This window comes from Brienomyrus brachyistius, chromosome 3 (assembly GCF_023856365.1).
Source record: "Brienomyrus brachyistius isolate T26 chromosome 3, BBRACH_0.4, whole genome shotgun sequence".
Lineage (NCBI taxonomy): Eukaryota > Metazoa > Chordata > Actinopteri > Osteoglossiformes > Mormyridae > Brienomyrus > Brienomyrus brachyistius.
This window is the reverse complement of record NC_064535.1, coordinates 2,486,167-2,506,907: the sequence shown is the minus strand read 5'-3', so window position 1 is coordinate 2,506,907 and position 20,741 is coordinate 2,486,167. Positions and strand designations below refer to the sequence as shown.

Here is a 20,741-nt window from a genome sequence, read left to right as displayed (position 1 = left end):
TTAGCGAGTGCGCACCGTGTGTTAGAGGGCAACACACAGCCCCAACCACCGATCAGCAACAGCTCCCCCCATGTCAACAAGATCAAGATAATTTGTAATTTTGTTAGACCTCCATGTCCATGACAGGAATGCAGTGACGGGCACAACCTCCCAAAAATCACAGCCGACAGAAACCAGCAACACATGTACACAGCAAGGTCTGTACGGCCAGCAGAAGGACCTCCGAAGGAGCAGAGCCCTTAGAAGCACAGGGTGGCTTAGTCTCCTCCTCTGATTCAGCCAAATAAGCATTCAGGACCAGTGTGAAGCGAAGAGTCTTCACCTTCGAGGAAAGACACTTCAGTGTCTGAACAAAGCCAGCTGTCAGCCTCAGCGACGTGGCCTGGAAAGTGAAGCAGTCCAACGCTCAGTGCATTTTCTGAAAAAGGAAAGCACCAGCACCCATGTGACTAATATCAGCCAATCACCCAGCATTATCGCCCATGTCATTAATGACAACCAATCGTCTAGCAATATCATCCAGCACCGTCACCCATGTGATTAATTTCACCCAGCCCCCCAGAATTAATATCATCTAATCATCTGGCATCATGAACCACGTGATTAGTGTCAAGTAATCCAACAATATGTCCACAGACGCTCAAAGCATACAACCTTTTTAAATCTAGCAAAATGAAGACTTTTTACCAACCTTAAACTGGAAAATGACTTGTGTTTTCCCAGTTTTTGAACCAGACAGATTAATAACACTTAGCAGAGCACAGATCCAACATCACCTGAAAATCAGTCTGAAAGTAACAGACAAGTCAGTAAATATGCAGGAAATTTTTCACCGTGCTGTTACATCCCGATGGTCTGAGCGGCAGCCATCAGCAGCCCCCACCTCTGTGGGACGTAATGACTGAAATAAATCAGCGCACCTGGAAAATGACGTTTCCATGGGAATAGCGTGCTGACACCAAGCGAGCCGAACCGAAGGCATTTAAGGAAAGTTTACTGATACAAAGAAACAATAACATCACACCCGTTAAATACAAGTACATGAAGTGTATTGCTTTGGAAAACAAGCAGTAAATGAAGCATTTTCTCTAAATCACATCTACAGTATGATATAATTACATGTCATAGACTTGGGAACTGTAATCACTGAAGGCAGCATGAAGGAGATTTACCACGTGTGTCACTAAGTCATGGGACGTGGCCAAAGAGAACCAAGACGATGGAAAACGGTCACCAGACAAGGACCGGAACCGCGGTCCTCTTCCGTAAAGGTCCGGCCTGCAGCGGCTACGGCGGAGTAATGTGCATTCAGAGCCGCACCATCAGCACCAGGCCAGTGGCGGGAACGACGGGAACGGCCTGCGGGCCGAGGGGGGGGCAGCTTCAGGCCGTGTACTTCTGGTCACCGCGCCACTGCGGCTTGTGGTAGCGCGTGTAGCTGTCGTACAGCTCGCCAAAGACGTCCCGGACCCCCGCCTGCAGCGTGGCATTCAGGAATTTCACATCCCGCTCTGGGCAAAGGTCCAGGATCCAGTAGATCCCCTCGGTCAGGTGACTCTTGACGGTCGGGTGCAGTGTGACCTTGGAAACAGAAGATGGAAACTAGTCAGTCACATGGCGAAACGGGGGGGGGGGGGGGGGGGGCACTCCCAGACAGTGGAACTAGGCCCCATCTCTTAAAATAGCTGGCAAGATCTGGGTTTAATTTGAGCTTTACCACCCAGCTCTTATAAGGAGAAAGCAGCACAAACACAATCCACGCGACGGACTTGGCCAACAGCTGCCTTTTACCATCCAGTTCTTTAATTTTCCCCGTCTGCATGACGCTTTTTATATCTCTAACAAGCTTAGTAAATATTACTGCGGCAACAAGATAATCGCTTGGGCAGAAGATGACGTCATATCACTGTTTTTAACCGATTATCGCGCCTAACTGAGAGTCTGCCGCCACTTGGTGCCCTGACGGGTGGTGCCAGGCCCCAAGTCCATCGGGGGCTCTCGCTAATGGTCCCTGACCCCCTGGGATCGTGTGCCAACTTCCACTTACAGATGTGAAATCAAGTGCAATCCAATTTCTGTTTTTTATTAGAACTGTCAGCATTCATAAGTTAAACAATTTTAAATTAATCACACCGCTCATCTACGCTGAAAGCCCTAAGGCTGAAAGTATACATGATATATTTAACAAAAAAAATCCATTTAAATACTTACATAATGTGAGATGAGTACGAATAAATCTATTAGGACTGTCTTCTGAGAACCGTTAGTCTAAAAACATTGCTTGTTATATCACGCTTCAGCACTTACTGGACAGCTCTGGGTCCAAATTGTTGCTGGAATGTTCCATTCCCGGGAAAGTACTTTGCAAAAGATACTGAGAGGAGGCACTGAAGGGATCTGAGGGGGACACCTACAGACCACACAGGACAGACCAACCAGGCACTGAAGGGATCTGAGGGGGACACCTACAGACCACAGAGGACAGACCAACCAGGCACTGAAGGGATCTGAGGGGGACACCTACAGACCACACAGGACAGACCAACCAGGCACTGAAGGGATCCGAGGGGGACACCTACAGACCACACAGGACAGACCCACCAGGCACTGAAGGGATCTGAGGGGGACACCTACAGACCACACAGGACAGACCAACCAGGCACTGAAGGGATCTGAGGGGGGCACCTACAGACCACACAGGACAGACCAACCAGGCACTGAAGGGATCTGAGGGGGGCACCTACAGACCACACAGGACAGACCAACCAGGCACTGAAGGGATCTGAGGGGGACACCTACAGACCACACAGGACAGACCCACCAGGCACTGAAGGGATCTGAGGGGGACACCTACAGACCACACAGGACAGACCAACCAGGCACTGAAGGGATCTGAGGGGGACACCTACAGACCACACAGGACAGACCAACCAGGCACTGAAGGGATCTGCGGGGGGCACCTACAGACCACACAGGACGGACAGACCAACCAGGCACTGAAGGGATCCGAGGGGGACACCTACAGACCACACAGGACAGACCCACCAGGCACTGAAGGGATCCGAGGGGGACACCTACAGACCACACAGGACAGACCAACCAGGCACTGAAGGGATCTGAGGGGGACACCTACAGACCACACAGGACAGACCAACCAGGCACTGAAGGGATCTGAGGGGGACACCTACAGACCACACAGGACAGACCAACCAGGCACTGAAGGGATCTGAGGGGGACACCTACAGACCACACAGGACAGACCAACCAGGCACTGAAGGGATCTGAGGGGGACACCTACAGACCACACAGGACAGACCGACCAGGTACTGAAGGGATCTGAGGGGGACACTTACAGACCACACAGGACGGACAGACCGACCAGGCACTGAAGGGATCTGAGGGGGACACCTACAGACCACACAGGACAGACCAACCAGGCACTGAAGGGATCTGAGGGGGGCACCTACAGACCACACAGGACAGACCAACCAGGCACTGAAGGGATCTGAGGGGGGCACCTACAGACCACACAGGACAAACCAACCAGGCACTGAAGGGATCTGAGGGGGACACCTACAGACCACACAGGACAGACCAACCAGGCACTGAAGGGATCTGAGACGGACACCTACAGACCACACAGGACAGACCAACCAGGCACTGAAGGGATCCGAGGGGGACACCTACAGACCACACAGGACTGACCAACCAGGCACTGAAGGGATCTGAGGGGGGCACCTACAGACCACACAGGACAGACCCACCAGGCACTGAAGGGATCTGAGGGGGACACCTATAGACCACACAGGACAGACCAACCAGGCACTGAAGGGATCTGAGAGGGACACCTACAGACCACACAGGACAGACCAACCAGGCACTGAAGGGATCTGAGGGGGGGACCTACAGACCACACAGGACGGACAGACCAACCAGGCACTGAAGGGATCTGAGGGGGACACCTACAGACCACACAGGACAGACCCACCAGGCACTGAAGGGATCCGAGGGGGACACCTACAGACCACACAGGACAGACCAACCAGGCACTGAAGGGATCTGAGGGGGACACCTACAGACCACACAGGACAGACCAACCAGGCACTGAAGGGATCTGAGGGGGACACCTACAGACCACACAGGACAGACCAACCAGGCACTGAAGGGATCTGAGGGGGACACCTACAGACCACACAGGACAGACCGACCAGGTACTGAAGGGATCTGAGGGGGACACCTACAGACCACACAGGACGGACAGACCAACCAGGCACTGAAGGGATCTGAGGGGGACACCTACAGACCACACAGGACAGACCAACCAGGCACTGAAGGGATCTGAGGGGGACACCTATAGACCACACAGGACAGACCCACCAGGCACTGAAGGGATCTGAGGGGGACACCTACAGACCACACAGGACAGACCCACCAGGCACTGAAGGGATCTGAGGGGGGCACCTACAGACCACACAGGACAAACCAACCAGGCACTGAAGGGATCTGAGGGGGGCACCTACAGACCACACAGGACAGACCAACCAGGCACTGAAGGGATCCGAGGGGGACACCTACAGACCACACAGGACAGACCTACCAGGCACTGAAGGGATCTGAGGGGGACACCTACAGACCACACAGGACAGACCCACCAGGCACTGAAAGGATCCAGAGGGGGGCACCTACAGACCACATAGGACAGACCCACCAGACACTGAAGGGATCTGAGGGGGGCACCTACAAACCACACAGGACAGACCAACCAGGCACTGAAGGGATCTGAGGGGTGCACCTACAAACCACATAGGACAGACCCACCAGGCAATGAAAGGATCTGAGGGGGACACCTACAGACCACACAGGACAGACCCACCAGGCACTGAAGTGATCCAGAGAGGGGCACCTACAGACCACATAGGACAGACCCACCAGGCACTGAAGTGATCCAGAGAGGGGCACCTACAGACCACATAGGACAGACCCACTAGGCACTGAAGGGATCCGAGGGGGACACCTACAGACCACACAGGACAGACCCACCAGGCACTGAAGGGATCTGAGGGGGGTACCTACAGACCACATAGGACAGACCCACCAGACACTGAAGGGATCTGAGGGGGACACCTACAGACCACACAGGACAGACCCACCAGGCACTGAAGGGATCTGAGGGGGACACCTACAGACCACACAGGACAGACCAACCAGGCACTGAAGGGATCCAGAGGGGGGCACCTACAGACCACATAGGACAGACCCACCAGACACTGAAGGGATTTGAGGGGGGGGCACCTACAGACCACACAGGACAGACCTACCAGGCACTGAAGGGATCTGAGGGGGACACCTACAGACCACACAGGACAGACCAACCAGGCACTGAAAGGATCCAGAGGGGGGCACCTACAGACCACATAGGACAGACCCACCAGACACTGAAGGGATCTGAGGGGGGCACCTACAAACCACACAGGACAGACCCACCAGGCACTGAAGTGATCCAGAGAGGGGCACCTACAGACCACATAGGACAGACCCACCAGGCACTGAAGTGATCCAGAGAGGGGCACCTACAGACCACATAGGACAGACCCACTAGGCACTGAAGGGATCCGAGGGGGACACCTACAGACCACACAGGACAGACCCACCAGGCACTGAAGGGATCTGAGGGGGGTACCTACAGACCACATAGGACAGACCCACCAGACACTGAAGGGATCTGAGGGGGACACCTACAGACCACACAGGACAGACCCACCAGGCACTGAAGGGATCTGAGGGGGACACCTACAGACCACACAGGACAGACCAACCAGGCACTGAAGGGATCCAGAGGGGGGCACCTACAGACCACATAGGACAGACCCACCAGACACTGAAGGGATTTGAGGGGGGGGCACCTACAGACCACACAGGACAGACCAACCAGGCACTGAAGGGATCTGAGGGGGACACCTACAGACCACACAGGACAGACCCACCAGGCACTGAAGGGATCTGAGGGGGGCACCTACAGACCACACAGGACAGACCCACCAGGCACTGAAGGGATCTGAGGGGGACACCTACAGACCACACAGGACAGACCCACCAGGCACTGAAGGGATCTGAGGGGGACACCTACAGACCACACAGGACAGACCAACCAGGCACTGAAGGGATCTGAGGGGGACACCTACGGACCACACAGGACAGACCAACCAGGCACTGAAGGGATCTGAGGGGGACACCTACGGACCACACAGGACAGACCAACCAGGCACTGAAGGGATCTGAGGGGGGCACCTACAGACCACATAGGACAGACCCACCAGGCACTGAAGGGATCTGAGGGGGACACCTACAGACCACACAGGACAGACCAACCAGGCACTGAAGGGATCTGAGGGGGACACCTACAGACCACACAGGACAGACCCACCAGGCACTGAAGGGATCTGAGGGGGGCACCTACAGACCACACAGGACAGACCCACCAGGCCCTGAAGGGATCTGAGGGGGGCACCTACAGACCACACAGGACAGACCCACCAGGCACTGCCAGCCAGTCTCCACTTACCACTCATGTGCTAAACAATTACAGTTTTAAACTAGTCAAGTAATGAAGGACTTTAGACCCACATACAGGGTTCACTCAGATCCCCTAGTTACAGGGATGGCCCACTGATGGCCGTCAGTGAGCGGCCCCCCGTAGGGCCTGAGGACGCACCACCAGTGGCTGACCTGAGGATCGATTTCAGGGGGCGACTTCAACAAGATGATGCGAGGGGGCTGGGAGATGGGATGCGACGTCATGGAAATTTACCACGGAAACCAGATGGATGGTTTCAAGACCCAACGACAGAACCAGGCTAACGAGATCTGACCCGGAGCTGAATGATGTCACCCCTGGACGGGACATTCATCCCGATAAAGATGAGACAGATGTGGATCCGGCCCCCCCAGGGCAGAGGATGCTAGCACGCCCCCTGGTGACCTACCTTCTGCAGCTCGGCAGACGTACTGCGCCACCACAAAGCTGGACAGCACGGTGAAGCCCTCGGCGGCAGCCGCGATGTGCGTAAACATCCTCTCCACCAGCCGAGCACATTTCAGCAGCACCTCCATTTCCTCCTCCGAACCTGAGAGTGGGGGGGGTGGGGGTGGAGAGAGAGGAACATGAGCTTGAGGGAATGTTCTGGACGGGGAAAGCCGTCTGCACTTCCTCTGTGAGACGTCAAAGGCAATGGAGATGCACTCCACACACGTTCCCAGGCTCTTCCGAAGCAGAGCGCCCTCAGGTGGAGGTCTGTGGCAGCACTGGGATACCAGGCTGGGAAAGGAGGTTACAAAAACAGGCAGACCTTCTGAAAGGGGCACAAATACACCCAGAGAGACGAAAACATGCCGCAGGCGGGTTCGCAGCCAGCATGGTAAGAATCCTGCACAGCGAGTCCTAACGAGGCCTGATTAGTGCTCAAAGAGCTTGGACCCAACATCAGCTGCAAGCTGTGATGTCAGAGCCGGCCTGTCGAAATGCAGAAGCTTCGCACTTCTGCGGCCCAGTTGAATAATTAGGCTTAAAGGCTCAATGACCCATGAAATATAATGCTAGCTACCCCCCCCCCCCCCCCCCCCCAAACCTGGACTGGACCAATAGAGAGAGAGGGAGAGGGAGATGGGCCGAGAGAGATAGAGAGATGGACAGAGGGAGATGGACAGAGAGAGAGGGAACCCCCCAAACAAGAGCCGATATTAATATCCCTGATAGCATCAAAGTAAGTATCACACTGGAAACGCTGAACCTAAAATCGTCACGTTTCACAGCAAGTTCTCACTCAATTTACTGAATTCCAGCCGGACATGACGAGGATTTAAAAAAACAATCCATGAGATAATAGCAGCTCTGTAGGTGCGAGCTGGGGCTCCATCCTGCAGGAACCTGAATCTGCAGGGTCCCCAGGTCCAGCTGGCCTCATTCTGAATCCAACACACTGGCAAAACAAGCACGTTCCCGGGGCCAAACGCTGACAGCACCGCATCATCCTCAGGTTCCAAGGAGGACTCCGGGCTTCACACAGGCGGTCAAAACTTGCTGAAAAATGGTGCTCACAAGACCGACCTTTGGGCTTTTACGGTAGGGCCAAAATCCGCAGGAACACCCCGGGATTAATAAGCCGGAGCTTTGCCTTCGCCCCCCCCCATGGTTGAGGAGGGGTGTCCCATAACCACTTTATAAAATATGACATTCAGTCTTTAAATCCAAGAGAACCCCCGAGGGGGGAGGGGGTCCAATCAGGAACCCCCAGAGAAAGACCCACAAATCCCTGCTGAAACGTTATTTTCGGAAACAGCATTGCCACTCTGGTTTGCATTATCGTCATCATTTGCACGCTTACACACCTCGCATGCCACTAGGTGAGCGTACCTGCTTGTCCTTACACTAAAGGGGTTCTCTAAAACCACATGGGCATGTCAACTAGATCTGCCGATTCCATTTCCACAGTAAAACCCATCTGTGCAAAGGATTTCAGCTCTCTCATGAAAAAACAAGCCCAACGCTAACGTCTCGCTAGCAGACAACCGTGATAAAGTATCATGAGATTAAGTCGGCAAGATAGGAACACTCAGCCGGAAAGAGAGAATTCCCAGCATGTCATATTACTGTCCCAAAATAGTGTTCTTGTGTCGACGGTGGAAGGTCACCTGACCATGGAACTGAACCTGACAACCAAACAAAAACTTCATGGATGAAATGGATGAAAATTTGCGCGTATGTCCTCATCGCGCTGCTACGCGTCACGACTTTTATTCATTGTATTGTTGAGAGTATAAAGACCGGGGGAACTTTCTGGAACTTCTGAAGTCTATTCCTCCGGCCAAGAATCAGACTACTGAGCCTAGTACGGATTGCGAAACACCCCCCAACTACCTCGCTGGCAGTTTTGGGATTTTCCTGGTGGAATGTAATCCATGCGGACCAGAGCTCACTTCCTGCACAGCTTGCTGGGAAAAACGCTGAGCGACCAGAGAGAAAATTCTTTTTGATTGAATTACTGCTACAGGATTTAAAATCTGCTGTCTCAGAGGGGCTGGCTCCTCCTTGCCTGGATGGGTCTGTTTTTATCTAATCGATCCACTAGAAGTCGCCCATTTAACGTCGGCAGTTCAGTCGTCATGTTTGTAAAATCCAGCACGCTCCAGTCAAGGCTTAGCTTCTTCAGAACTCCGACAAGCCCATTTTCAGAAGCAGCTGCCTACCTCTCTCTTCTTCCCCCTTCTGTCGCCCTTCCTTCATGACAGAAGCCACCAGCCGGTAAAAGCAGTTCAGGAAGGAGGGGGCCGCCTTCAGCATTGCCTGTGGGAAGAACATGGTCACTGTCACCGAGGCAGATCAAAGGCACGCTCGACCTTTAATGGGTTAACGCCACAGCATGACCTACACGAGGCACGACTGACCGGTGGTCCACGTTCTACATACCACTGCGTGGTGACGTCTTAAATGAGGGCAGCGCCCAGAGGGCCCTGTGTATGCCCCCCCCCCCCCCAACCAAAACCAGAAGCGCTGGCCAAGGCTGCTCAAGCCCGGGAGTCATTTCTGCAAGTCGTCGGCTAACAGCCAGAATGATAATAGCTTAGAAGCCCCTGCCTCAAAGTGCTGCCGGGCTTCTCCCACCTGCTCAGGCTTTGCTGCCCCATCAGAAGAGCTGGGGGCATTTTTGGCAAGGTGAGGCAGCGGAGGAGAGACAGAAAGAGAGAGAGAGAGACGCTGGACTTCTGCATGCTAGCTGCGATGCTCATGCGGCACTGCCAGTCATGCCAATGGAGTTCGCTGATTTCGAAGACAAGAGCGAGTGAGCGAGCCAGTCGGGGGGGGGGGGAGGCGGGGAGAAAGAGAGGTAGTGGGCAACTTCTTCCTTCTGGAAAACCGATGCTTGTCGTTAGATGACATGAGGACAGGAGTCAAATTTAATCCAGCGGAGGAAAATGGCGTCAAAGGTCATCCGATAATAGATTTTTCTTGAATTTAAGACTGCTTAATAGGAAACCTGTAACCATTTCCTGAAAAGCGTCTGTCCCCGAGAGCGTCTGTCCCCGAGAGCGTCTGTCCCGGAGAGCGTCTGTCCCGGAGAGCGTCTGTCCCCGAGAGCGTCTGTCCCCGAGAGCGTCTGTCCCCGAGAGCGTCTGTCCCCGAGAGCGTCTGTCCCCGAGAGCGTCTGTCCCGGAGAGCGTCTGTCCCCGAGAGCGTCTGTCCCCGAGAGCGTCTGTCCCCGAGAGCGTCTGTCCCGGAGAGCGTCTGTCCCGGAGAGCGTCTGTCCCGGAGAGCGTCTGTCCCCGAGAGCGTCTGTCCCCGAGAGCGTCTGTCCCCGAGAGCGTCTGTCCCCGAGAGCGTCTGTCCCGGAGAGCGTCTGTCCCGGAGAGCGTCTGTCCCGGAGAGCGTCTGTCCCCGAGAGCGTCTGTCCCCGAGAGCGTCTGTCCCGGAGAGCGTCTGTCCCCGAGAGCGTCTGTCCCGGAGAGCGTCTGTCCCCGAGAGCGTCTGTCCCCGAGAGCGTCTGTCCCCGAGAGCGTCTGTCCCCGAGAGCGTCTGTCCCGGAGAGCGTCTGTCCCGGAGAGCGTCTGTCCCCGAGAGCGTCTGTCCCCGAGAGCGTCTGTCCCGGAGAGCGTCTGTCCCCGAGAGCGTCTGTCCCCGAGAGCGTCTGTCCCCGAGAGCGTCTGTCCCCGAGAGCGTCTGTCCCGGAGAGCGTCTGTCCCGGAGAGCGTCTGTCCCGGAGAGCGTCTGTCCCGGAGAGCGTCCTCAGCTTTGGTGATTACTGGCTGTGGATTCCCATAAAGCCTTTTCTAATTATCTGCGTTGCTTCCGGCCGTAAAAACACTGGAACTGACTGTTAAATGGAAACAGGAGCCCTTTCTGACTGGGAGGGGCAGTTTTACACAAAGGGGAAAATAAAGGAATCCATATGCTGACTCATTGCTCCAGGCCGGGGGTGGGGGGCAGGGGATGGGGGGGGGAGGGGGTAAATCTTGGCATGAGAATGCGAGACTTGTCCCTGCAGGGTGATAAACTGCCCCAGAACAGGGAGCTTTGTGTTCCAGAGCTACGCCGCCCCACAGAACCCCCCCCAGGCCAACAAGCACCCATGGTCCTGCCAGTCACGGTGGGGGGAAAAACTTCCATCTCGGCAGACTTCTGAGAAACATTTCCGGTGTCACACATCACTGAGTATTAAGGACCTTCAGTCGGTATCCTAGATAACTATTCCAGTTTCCTACAAAGAATTAATCACAATCTGAATGAAACTGAACGCGATCCCATTCTTCACGCCTCCCCAGACACTCAGGACGGAGAACGTGCATAATGGAACTAACTGGCTTCAACTCATTAGTCTCTGGAATCACAGGAGAAAGCGGGCTGTGAGGCAGTCACATGCACTGTCAATCATCCATATAATCATGTCCCATTGGTTCCTTGGATTCCCATATGAAAAAGCTGGGCAGAGACTGGCAGAGCAGGATAGTCCCACCCACAGGGGTTTTCTGGGCACGGCGGCGTACGAACCTGGGGATAGCACTGGATGATGGCAAACAGAGCCTCGTGGACGGCAAGGAAGGCGGAGTAGCGGACCTGCGGCGACGGGTGGTCCAGTGGTACGAAGTGCAGCGCCCCGAGGGCCAGGCTCACATGATGTGGGTTCCGCAGAAGCCCCTCCCCCCGACGGAGCAGGGCTGTCAGGCCCTCCACGGTCGGCACTGTCAAGATGTCCGTCAGCACCCTCTGCCTGCCGGACTCCTTCACTACAAACTAACGAAAAGGCGTTTAGTCTAAACTGCCAAGGAACATGTTAACACCGGGAACATCAGACGTATTTGGAGCCGGGAGTGAAAATGGCAAGACTGGTCTCAGAACACGCTGCAGCGACATAAACAGCCACGCGTTAAGAGAGCGCGTACGCGGCTTCTGATTAAACGCGCTCCGGAGCGCGTACGCGGCTTCTGATTAAACGCGCTCCGGAGCGCGTACGCGGCTTCTCATTAAACGCGCCCCGGAGCGCGTACGCGGCTTCTCATTAAACGCGCCCCGGAGCGCGTACGCGGCTTCTCATTAAACGCGCTCCGGAGCGCGTACGCGGCTTCTCATTAAACGCGCTCCGGAGCGCGTACGCGGCTTCTCATTAAACGCGCTCCGGAGCGCGTACGCGGCTTCTGATTAAACGCGCTCCGGAGCGCGTACGCGGCTTCTCATTAAACGCGCTCCGGAGCGTGTACGCTGCTTCTCATTAAACGCGCCCCGGAGCGCGTACGCGGCTTCTCATTAAACGCGCCCCGGAGCGCGTACGCGGCTTCTCATTAAACGCGCTCCGGAGCGCGTACGCGGCTTCTCATTAAACGCGCTCCAGAGCGTGTACGCTGCTTCTGATTAAACACGCTTCACAGAGTGCGCTCTCTTCGATTTAACACGCTTCGATTTAACACGAAGCATGTGCTTCTCTGTTTTTAACAAGCTACAGAGGGGTGGCGGGGGGGGGGGGGGGGGGGGGGGGGTGTCTCAATCCATCAAAGTGTGTGTGACAGCATTCACACCGCTGGCTCAGCGAAGGCCCGTCCCCTGAAACGCGGCGGCACTCCTAGCAGGGACCCACACCAGGAGCCCCCCTCTCCAGGTACTTACCTCCAGCGCCGATATCATCTGCGGCACTGTGCACCAGAAAGCTCTGCAGTGGCTTTCCGGGAGCGAACAGCCGGCCAGCAGCTTGGCCGCCGTAACAGCCCACCGCACCTCCTGAAAGACACGTCGGTTAATAAGTGGAGAACTGCAAGTCCAACACATCTGTGGCCTTCAGAGGCGATGTGCTAATTCCTTAGGCCAGGAAGCTGACTAAGGGCGTCTCCACACCCAAACCCCCTGGCTGTTTGTTAGCTTGGTGTCTGGTACTTCAGTCACTGTCACCGGAGTCTTTCCTGCCAGAATACGCAGCTGCGGTTTGGCAGTGTCGGTGTGAGCCTAACCTTCCACATGGTCAGCGAGGCAAAAGACCTGGCTTCAGCGATCAACAGTCTCCTTAAGGAAACTCCTTCAGGTAAAGAGCCATTAGCTGAAGCACCTGGGGATTCCTGCAGCCCATTGGCTGGAGTGCCTGGGGATTCCTGCAGCCCATTGGCCGGAGTGCCTGGGGATTCCTGCAGCCCATTGGCTGGACACTTCCTGCCTCGAGAGCTAATGTTACCATTAGTTGGGCTAAAATACACAAAGGCGGCATTTGGGAACCAGAGCCATGATTCCTGATCCCTTGACCAAAACATTTAGATGTGCTGCTGTTAGGAAGACGAGCTTTGGAGAAAAGCTACTGACGGGGCAGAAAATGCAAGTAATGGAAAGACAGGTGACCTCTGTTGGTACTGTGCAAACATGACGTCACCCGAAGAATAAAGAAAACAAATGAGGTGGCATAAAGCTTGACGTGCGTGACTTACCATGTGCCGACCAGCCGCGATCCAGCGCGTGCTGAGGTCATCTCCCACCAGCGCCAAGAACTGCTGGAACTGCCCAATGGAGCTCCCAGTCACCAGCTGAGCCAGCAGATCCCCTGTCGCGGGTTCGAGCTCCGTCACGTCCAACGCGGACAGCCAGGGTGCTGAAACGGGACAGCAGAACAAAGTTCGGCCCCGATCTTCATGACACACTTGAGCGATGGAGACTGGCCACCTCCATTTAGCCAGAGCACGGACACTTAAAGGGACAGTTAGTCGACATCCTAACAGCCCAGGTTAACAACTCGGGTAGGAAAGCCAATCAGCTGAAACATCACCCAGCAATAACAGATATACTCATCGGCAACGTAGACTTCAAGCTTGATGAGAAACAGTCGCTAAAGGTCACCCTCCCCTCACAATATGACAGGAATTACAAGGATCTAAATGATTAATCCATTTAATTCTGGTAACAAACGTCCGGAATGATCTGGCAATCCGGCTTCATTACAATAGCCTTCTCCTGCCTTACAGTTAAATCAATTTCCCACACATGTATGTAATCACTACCGTGTGACAGACTGCAGATAGAAGCACTGATACCAGCATTACCTTCTAATAGCAATTTGACTTAACAGCATTAAATTAACTCAACCGTCAGGAGAAGCTGGAAATACAGCAGGTTTTGTTGCATTTCTTTCTGGTAAGTGTTCGTTTCTTGTTCCTTTGTTAGCCATGGTGCTGTTGTCACAGAACCAAGGAAAACAGAAGAACATTCCAGAAACATATTTTAAGCTTCCCGGATTCGCGTTACAGTGTTTTTTAAAGTCTATCCTAACCCATCTGTTTAAGGCAGCGGTTGTCAATGCGTCAACCGCAAGCTACCAGCAGCCCACAGGGAGTCAGATAGATTTCTCTGCAGAAGAATGGAGACACTGGTTTGGGCTCCACAATAAGTAAAGTCAGAATCGAAGCAACAATCAGAACCTGGACACAAAACCGCACTTCAAATCTTACAGGTTAAAAATAGCACAACATGCACGAACAGAGACAGACTCCAACTCTCAAATTGACGGGATGCAGATGGTACCTGACAGAAGCTTTTTAAGGTTCTGCACCACCAGCATGCTGTAGTCCTCCAGCCCAGGGTCTTTGCTGCTCTGGGCAGCCAGGTGATAAGCAGTAAGGAAGAGGAGGGATGAGGTCAGGAAGCTCAATGGGCGGGGAGAGGAGCTCAGCTCCCTCAGGATCTGCTGGGCAAAGACTCGGCAGAAGTCCATATGATGGAAGACCACTGGCCTATGGTCTTCCTCTCCTCCAGGATCCAGGCTGGTTACCCGCGCTAATTCAGCCTGCAGCATGACCCTCACCACCTCCACAGTGAAGGACTGGCCCAGAACGCTGCAGGTCTCCTGCCTCAGACTGGCCTGGACAGCAGACCCCATAGAGACAATGACCTTCTCCAACAGTGGGAGAAAGGTCTCATCCGTTTGCTTAGTTCTACCCAGGTTAGAAGAGATGGTCTGGCACAGGGTGCTGAACGTGGCCAGCAGCACCTGAAGAGGCAGCAGGCGCTTTGGGTCCTGGGAGTCCCAGACAGAGGGTGAGTCTCGGCCTATGGCCTCGCTCTCCAGTATGAAGGAGGTGAACTTCTCAAGATTGAGACGGACACTCGTCTTCCTACGGATGATCGTTTGAATTAGACAGCCAAGGAAGTTCTGCACCACTTCCAAGGAAGCCAGCCAAGGAGAATGGTCCAGGACAGTGGAGACACACCTTTTCCCATGAGAAAACAATGAGGTTACAACACTTTCTAAAAGAACATTTCCATACATAACTTTCAGGACAGAACCAGTGTTTCTTCCAGACTCCCATGATGCCATGAGAGTGTAGACCTCCCTCAGCAATTCAATAACTTTATCATGTTCCACAGCAGAGTCACACTGAGTCACTGTGACTATGAAGAACAGGAGTAAGAAATACTCAGAGTGATCTTCAGGAGACACGGCATCTGGCTTAAGGACTCTACATGCCTTCAGTAAGTGAAGAAGCTCCTCAGTCTGAGCCTGTGACAGAGTTATGCTCACACCGTCCTTTATCACACTCAAGATCTCATGGGCTATACGCTCCAATCTCTTCCAAGGCAGAGGATCATCAGTAGAATCGTCATGGAGCTTTGAAATCCGTGGTTCTCTCTCTCCATTAGCTCCTGTGTGCGACGCCTCCATAAATACAGAGAGAGCCGAGCATTCCACGCTCTCTGGAGACAAGGAGAGGATTCCTATGGTGCTCCTTAAGAAACATTTCACTACGAGAGAGTACAGAGGAGATAACTCAAGTAGAACCATATTGTCAAGCAGCTGCTTTGAAATGAGGGGCACAGAGAGACAAGTATTTTCTGTAGTTCCATCTAGGACGTCTGTCTGAAGTAGAGAGTTCACAAGAACATTTGCAATATAACTAATGTCATCTTCAGTCAGGTATGGGCCAATCAAAGCCAGGTTTGAGGTCACATGAAACCAATGCGCTGTGGGGTACGTGATGGTGTCCACACTGCTGATCTGACCATCCCAAACTTCACCGCCCAGAAGAGCGGAGGTGCTAGTCCCCGTCCCAACAATAAACTGAGAGATTCTGCACAGAATGTCTTGACCTTCCAAAGCTGAAGATGGATCAGTGTTCAGGAGGATCAGCTTCATCCTCTGGAGAGCTAGGAGCTCCTGCAGGAGCCGGCAGGCTGAACCTCGCGGCTGAGTTTGACAAGCCACCTGCTCCCATTGGCTCACGGCTACACACGGCAGAAGACAAACATTCTCCTCCAGCAGGCCGCTGCAGTCTTCTTCAGTCACAGACACGTATCTGCTGCAGTGGACCTTGAAGAGTGTGTCCACCTCCACCAGGGTGTAGCTGAGTAACAGGGTCGTCTCCAGGACCTTCTCAAACCAGATCGAGCCATTTTTGCTGCCTTGTAGCTGCTGCAGCAAAGATTTTATGACCTTGACCATCTCCTCCATGAGGCCTTGAGCACGCTTGACCACAGGCAGCGGTGAGCTGTTGTCCAGGGTCTTCACACTGAAGAGCACCGAATTGAGGAGCACGCTCAGCGAGAAGAGCTTCAGGGCCAAGTCCTCCTGCCCCTCAAGGTCTATCAGGAGGCAGCTTTGTGCCTTCTCCAGAATGAGGGAGCACATTTCCAGACTTTGACTGTGGGGGGTGTCCAGGATGCTCTGACTCAGGCTCTTCTGCAGGGCTGCCGTGAGAACCGGCGGACGCAGTTCATCTGCTGCGGGCCGGCAAATAACCTCCAGAATCTCCTGCAGCAGCCTGGGAAACTGTCGCAACTTTTCGTACGTCTGGAAGATGGCAGTGATGAGAGCCTCCCGGGCCTTGACCACACGCTTACCCACGTAATCGGCATCGATCCAGGCCGAACACACCAGCTCATCCAGGTCCGGCTCCACTATCAGGTGATTGAGCGAGAGGAGGGTCTTCAGACAGCGGTACCAGGCCGGAATGTTGGGCTGCACATTGCTGAACAACAGCTGGGCGACTTTCCTGTAGAAAATAAACTGCACCTCTGCATGCTGTATCCTGTCTGCGGCAACATTGTAGATGTCTGCAGACAGGCTGAAATTCAGAAGGTTTTCCAGAGCCAGCAGAGCAAGGCCCCAGTTTCCGGGCTCGAAAGTGCCCTTGACAGTCAGGGCTTCGGTCAGGTCCAAAGCAGCTGTGAACCGTGACAGCAAATGAAAGCACATCAACTTATTTTCCCCACCCTTGCCAAAAGAGTCCAGGGAAAGCTTGTAAATCAAAGGCAGGGAGTTTGATCTCACAGCAAACTGTAGCGAAGGATCGCAGAACCCAGACTGACAGAGTTTCTTTAGGACAGTGTTGACGGGAGACAGCAACCCCTTACTGATGAGACCCTTTCTGGCACCGGTCACCTCCTTTTCTGGAAGAAGCTCTTCCCTGTAGGAGGGCAGATGGTCGAGGGCAAAGAGGGCCGACTGCAGCACTGCGTCCACCTTGCTGCGGATCTCTCTGCTCAGGTGGTGCTGGATTCGGGCGTCGTCGTCCACGCGCCATACCCGCACGGCCAGCAGGTGGCGCAGCAGCAGGAATGGCTGGAGCAGGTGAGCCGTGACCTGGGTGAAGACTCGGTTGGGGTTGGTCTGATGCCGCTGGACCATCAGGTAGCAGTACAAGGCCTGCTGAAAGACCTCGAACACCTGGCGGACCAGGGGCTGGCCGACGTTCCCCGGGCTGAGCTCGGAGCAGGCCAGCGCGCACAGCCTGGACACCAGCTCCACCAGGAGCTCATACTTCGCAGAGTAGGTGGCTGAGAGCACAGGAGAGGACAGAACGCCCTGACAGCAGCTCAGCACGGTGGAGGTGCCTACGAGGCATGTTCCCGAAGCACATTCCAGGACCCGCTCATTAATAACCTGGTGACAAGACAGACAGCAAGAGGAACAGGCTGACATACATTCAAAACAACCAGAAAAAAACATCCAACAACCATTTCCTTAAGTAAATAAACAAGAAAATAATATGATCAAATACCTGAGCTACTGCTAAGCGCAGGCCGAGGCTCCTCCCCTTGCTCAGGGCATTCAGAAGATTCTTGCTGTGAAGAATGTCGTCCAGATAAGCCCACAAGCCTGCCAGCACTTCCTGTGGAAGCTCCACTTTCTTACTGTAATAACCGGTCAAGGCGTGACTCGCCCAGTCAAAGAGCAACTGCAGAGACAATGGGATGGACACACAGAAAGGGTCAGTGAAATTTACAGTGAAACGCAGTGACACTTACAGTGAAACGCAGTGACGCCCGCTCTGGCGGTAACGAACATCTCAGCGATGCCTTAAGGAGGCCTTGCCTGCTCCTTGTTGGGCAGGACGCACTGCGGGGAGATCCACGCAAAGCGGGCCAGCTTCAGCTTGTCCGGCCAGGAAGTCCGGTGGCTTTTCAGCTTCAGATGGATGCCGGAGTAGATGGCCGCCATGTTCTATGTACTGCCAGCTAAGAAAAAAAAAGCATTCAAGATGCAAAAATGGCTACTTCTGCGGTTGGAAATCATTACTGGAAGTCAATTACTCCAACATTACGCTAGTTCAGCTAAGTTTCCGGGCTTCTACATAAACACATTAAATGACATCTTGTTTTTCTCTGCCACTAGAGGGAGACACTAGACAGTGTATTGTACGCTCGTGCTGTACGTACATACAAGGACCTTACTTAGTTTCTCTTTAAATCCCAAGGCACAAAATAAGAAACCTTATTTAAATTCAGTTTTTCAAACAATAGACTGTCACGTTCCAGATGTAAGCAGTTCCAGAGTTCTGCATTTTTTTGTGTTTTTATTAAGGTGTTAATATCAGTAAAAACACAGAAATTGAGGTGTAGTTTTTGTGCTAAAAAAAACAACTGTCACCACATCGGCAAGTGCCTGAAAACTGACGGTGCGCTACACTCTGCTACACTTAAACAGGCAACAGTGGCATATTAAGATACAGTTACATATAGTGTACTACAATGCAAACGTAGTAGTAACATTACAAGTTATCAGATTCCTGTGATTACACTGTAAACAGTGGTGGTAGGAACACATACGGACATTTTGTTTTGCAGGATTCGCAGTCTAGAAAATTTAATTCCAGGCATAAAATAATTCTAATATCAATGAAGCCGAAAATAGGAATCACTGACATCTGTCATTAGGACAAGATCCCCGTAAACGAAACTATGAGAATGGTACGTAATCGACGTGTAAAAACGCAAACCGAGCGCTCACGAGGAGATAATGGTGCTAGTTTAATTTATTTTTTCACACCGAAGAGTTGCTATGCCTTAGCTGCTAACGAGTAGGCTAACCATACTCAGCAAACCACTCGTATAACTCTATTCACACGCAACTGTCCAAACGCAAACAGAACTGTAATGTACTTAAATGCCATTATGTGAATAAAAGTTTTTTTTCCTTTTTTAGAGAAACACTCCCCAACTTACGATTGCTGGCCAAACACGTGTGTCGGACGCTTTGAATGTGAACTTTCACCCCTGACCTTCAGCCTAAGGCGGAACTAGTCGATCGAGCGTCATGATTGGTTCTGAGGTGTTGTTAATGTTATCATTATTTTAAAGATTGGAACGATAACTATTTGAGGAACAACACTAATATTGGGCTGGTTTTGGAATAACTATAAAGTTTATTCTGTTTAAATCATATCCGTTTTCAGGACATCCACATTCGCGTAAGAAATAGGGATTTAAATATGATTTCTGTATAATTAATGAAATGGATTATTCATGATTTAATACTTAAATTATGATTATACAACTGTCTGTTCCTTTGAGCAGACATTTAATTTAAATATGACATTTCTATATAATAAAAATTGAATTATTTTAATGATTAAAATGTCCACTGCCTAAATAGGGTCCGCGTTGTTTTTGCAGTCCATGGTGGTCTAATTCAGTGATAAATGCCAAAAAGTGTCGGCACGGTGGTGCGTTAGTAGACACTGTTGCCTCACACCCCTGGGACCAGCATTAGAGTCTCCACCATGCATCCATGTGTGTGGCGTTTGCATGTTCTCCTTGTGTCATATAAAGTGAACTGGAATTCCCAACAGGGGTGTGTGTGTGCGTGCCTGCGTGCGTGCGCGCGCGCCTTGAAATGTGTTGGCACTTCATCCTGGGCTTTTCCAAACCTCCCGCGACTCCAAATAGGACAAGATCGTACAACTCATAGGATGAGCAGATAATCCATGTCAGGGAGGACAACCAGGACAGGATTTGTAAATTACCATTTAAATTAAAAGCACCTAGTCATTTAATGACTGAGTTATTGCTGTGTGCTGTTGGTCAATCTCCTATAATAATGCATGCGTGACTAATGTCAATGTGAAACAGCTTGATGAATCTTTCAATCCACCCTATAACAAATCATGAATGGATGGATGGATGGATGTTTTGTGCAACCATAGTAATTTTCCTTAGTGAGTGAGCAGATGGATTTTGGTGTCACGGTTAATGCGTGCAAATCTTCCAGTCGCGAAATTATACTGTTTTATACTGGCTTACGGGAAATTACGCTGTGGCGCCTGTAGCTTCTGGGAAAAGATACCGACCAAATGTTTGGCAGAATGTGTTTCAGGGTTAATATGATTGGAATCTCATGACTAACATTACCTGCTGTAGGGACAGCGACAATAATATGTAGTTTTGGACAAAGGCATCTGATAAATATGCAGCATGAATTCAATGTTGCATACATTTGCTAAATTCTATG

At 52.5% G+C, this 20,741-nt stretch overlaps 1 protein-coding gene across 1 annotated transcript; it reads right to left on the bottom strand.

Annotated features, from left to right (window-relative positions):
• Positions 1-977: 977 nt before the first annotated feature.
• Positions 978-19,576, bottom strand: urb2 (URB2 ribosome biogenesis homolog). The gene is given in 11 exon segments (XM_049007902.1): positions 978-1,581; positions 6,984-6,995; positions 6,997-7,124; positions 9,244-9,340; positions 11,540-11,782; positions 12,650-12,760; positions 13,453-13,613; positions 14,540-17,894; positions 18,013-18,189; positions 18,327-18,469; positions 19,457-19,576. Coding segments are annotated over 10 exon segments (4,608 nt in total). The 5' UTR covers positions 18,453-18,469; positions 19,457-19,576; the 3' UTR covers positions 978-1,383.
• Between the last annotated feature and the right edge of the window lie 1,165 nt (positions 19,577-20,741).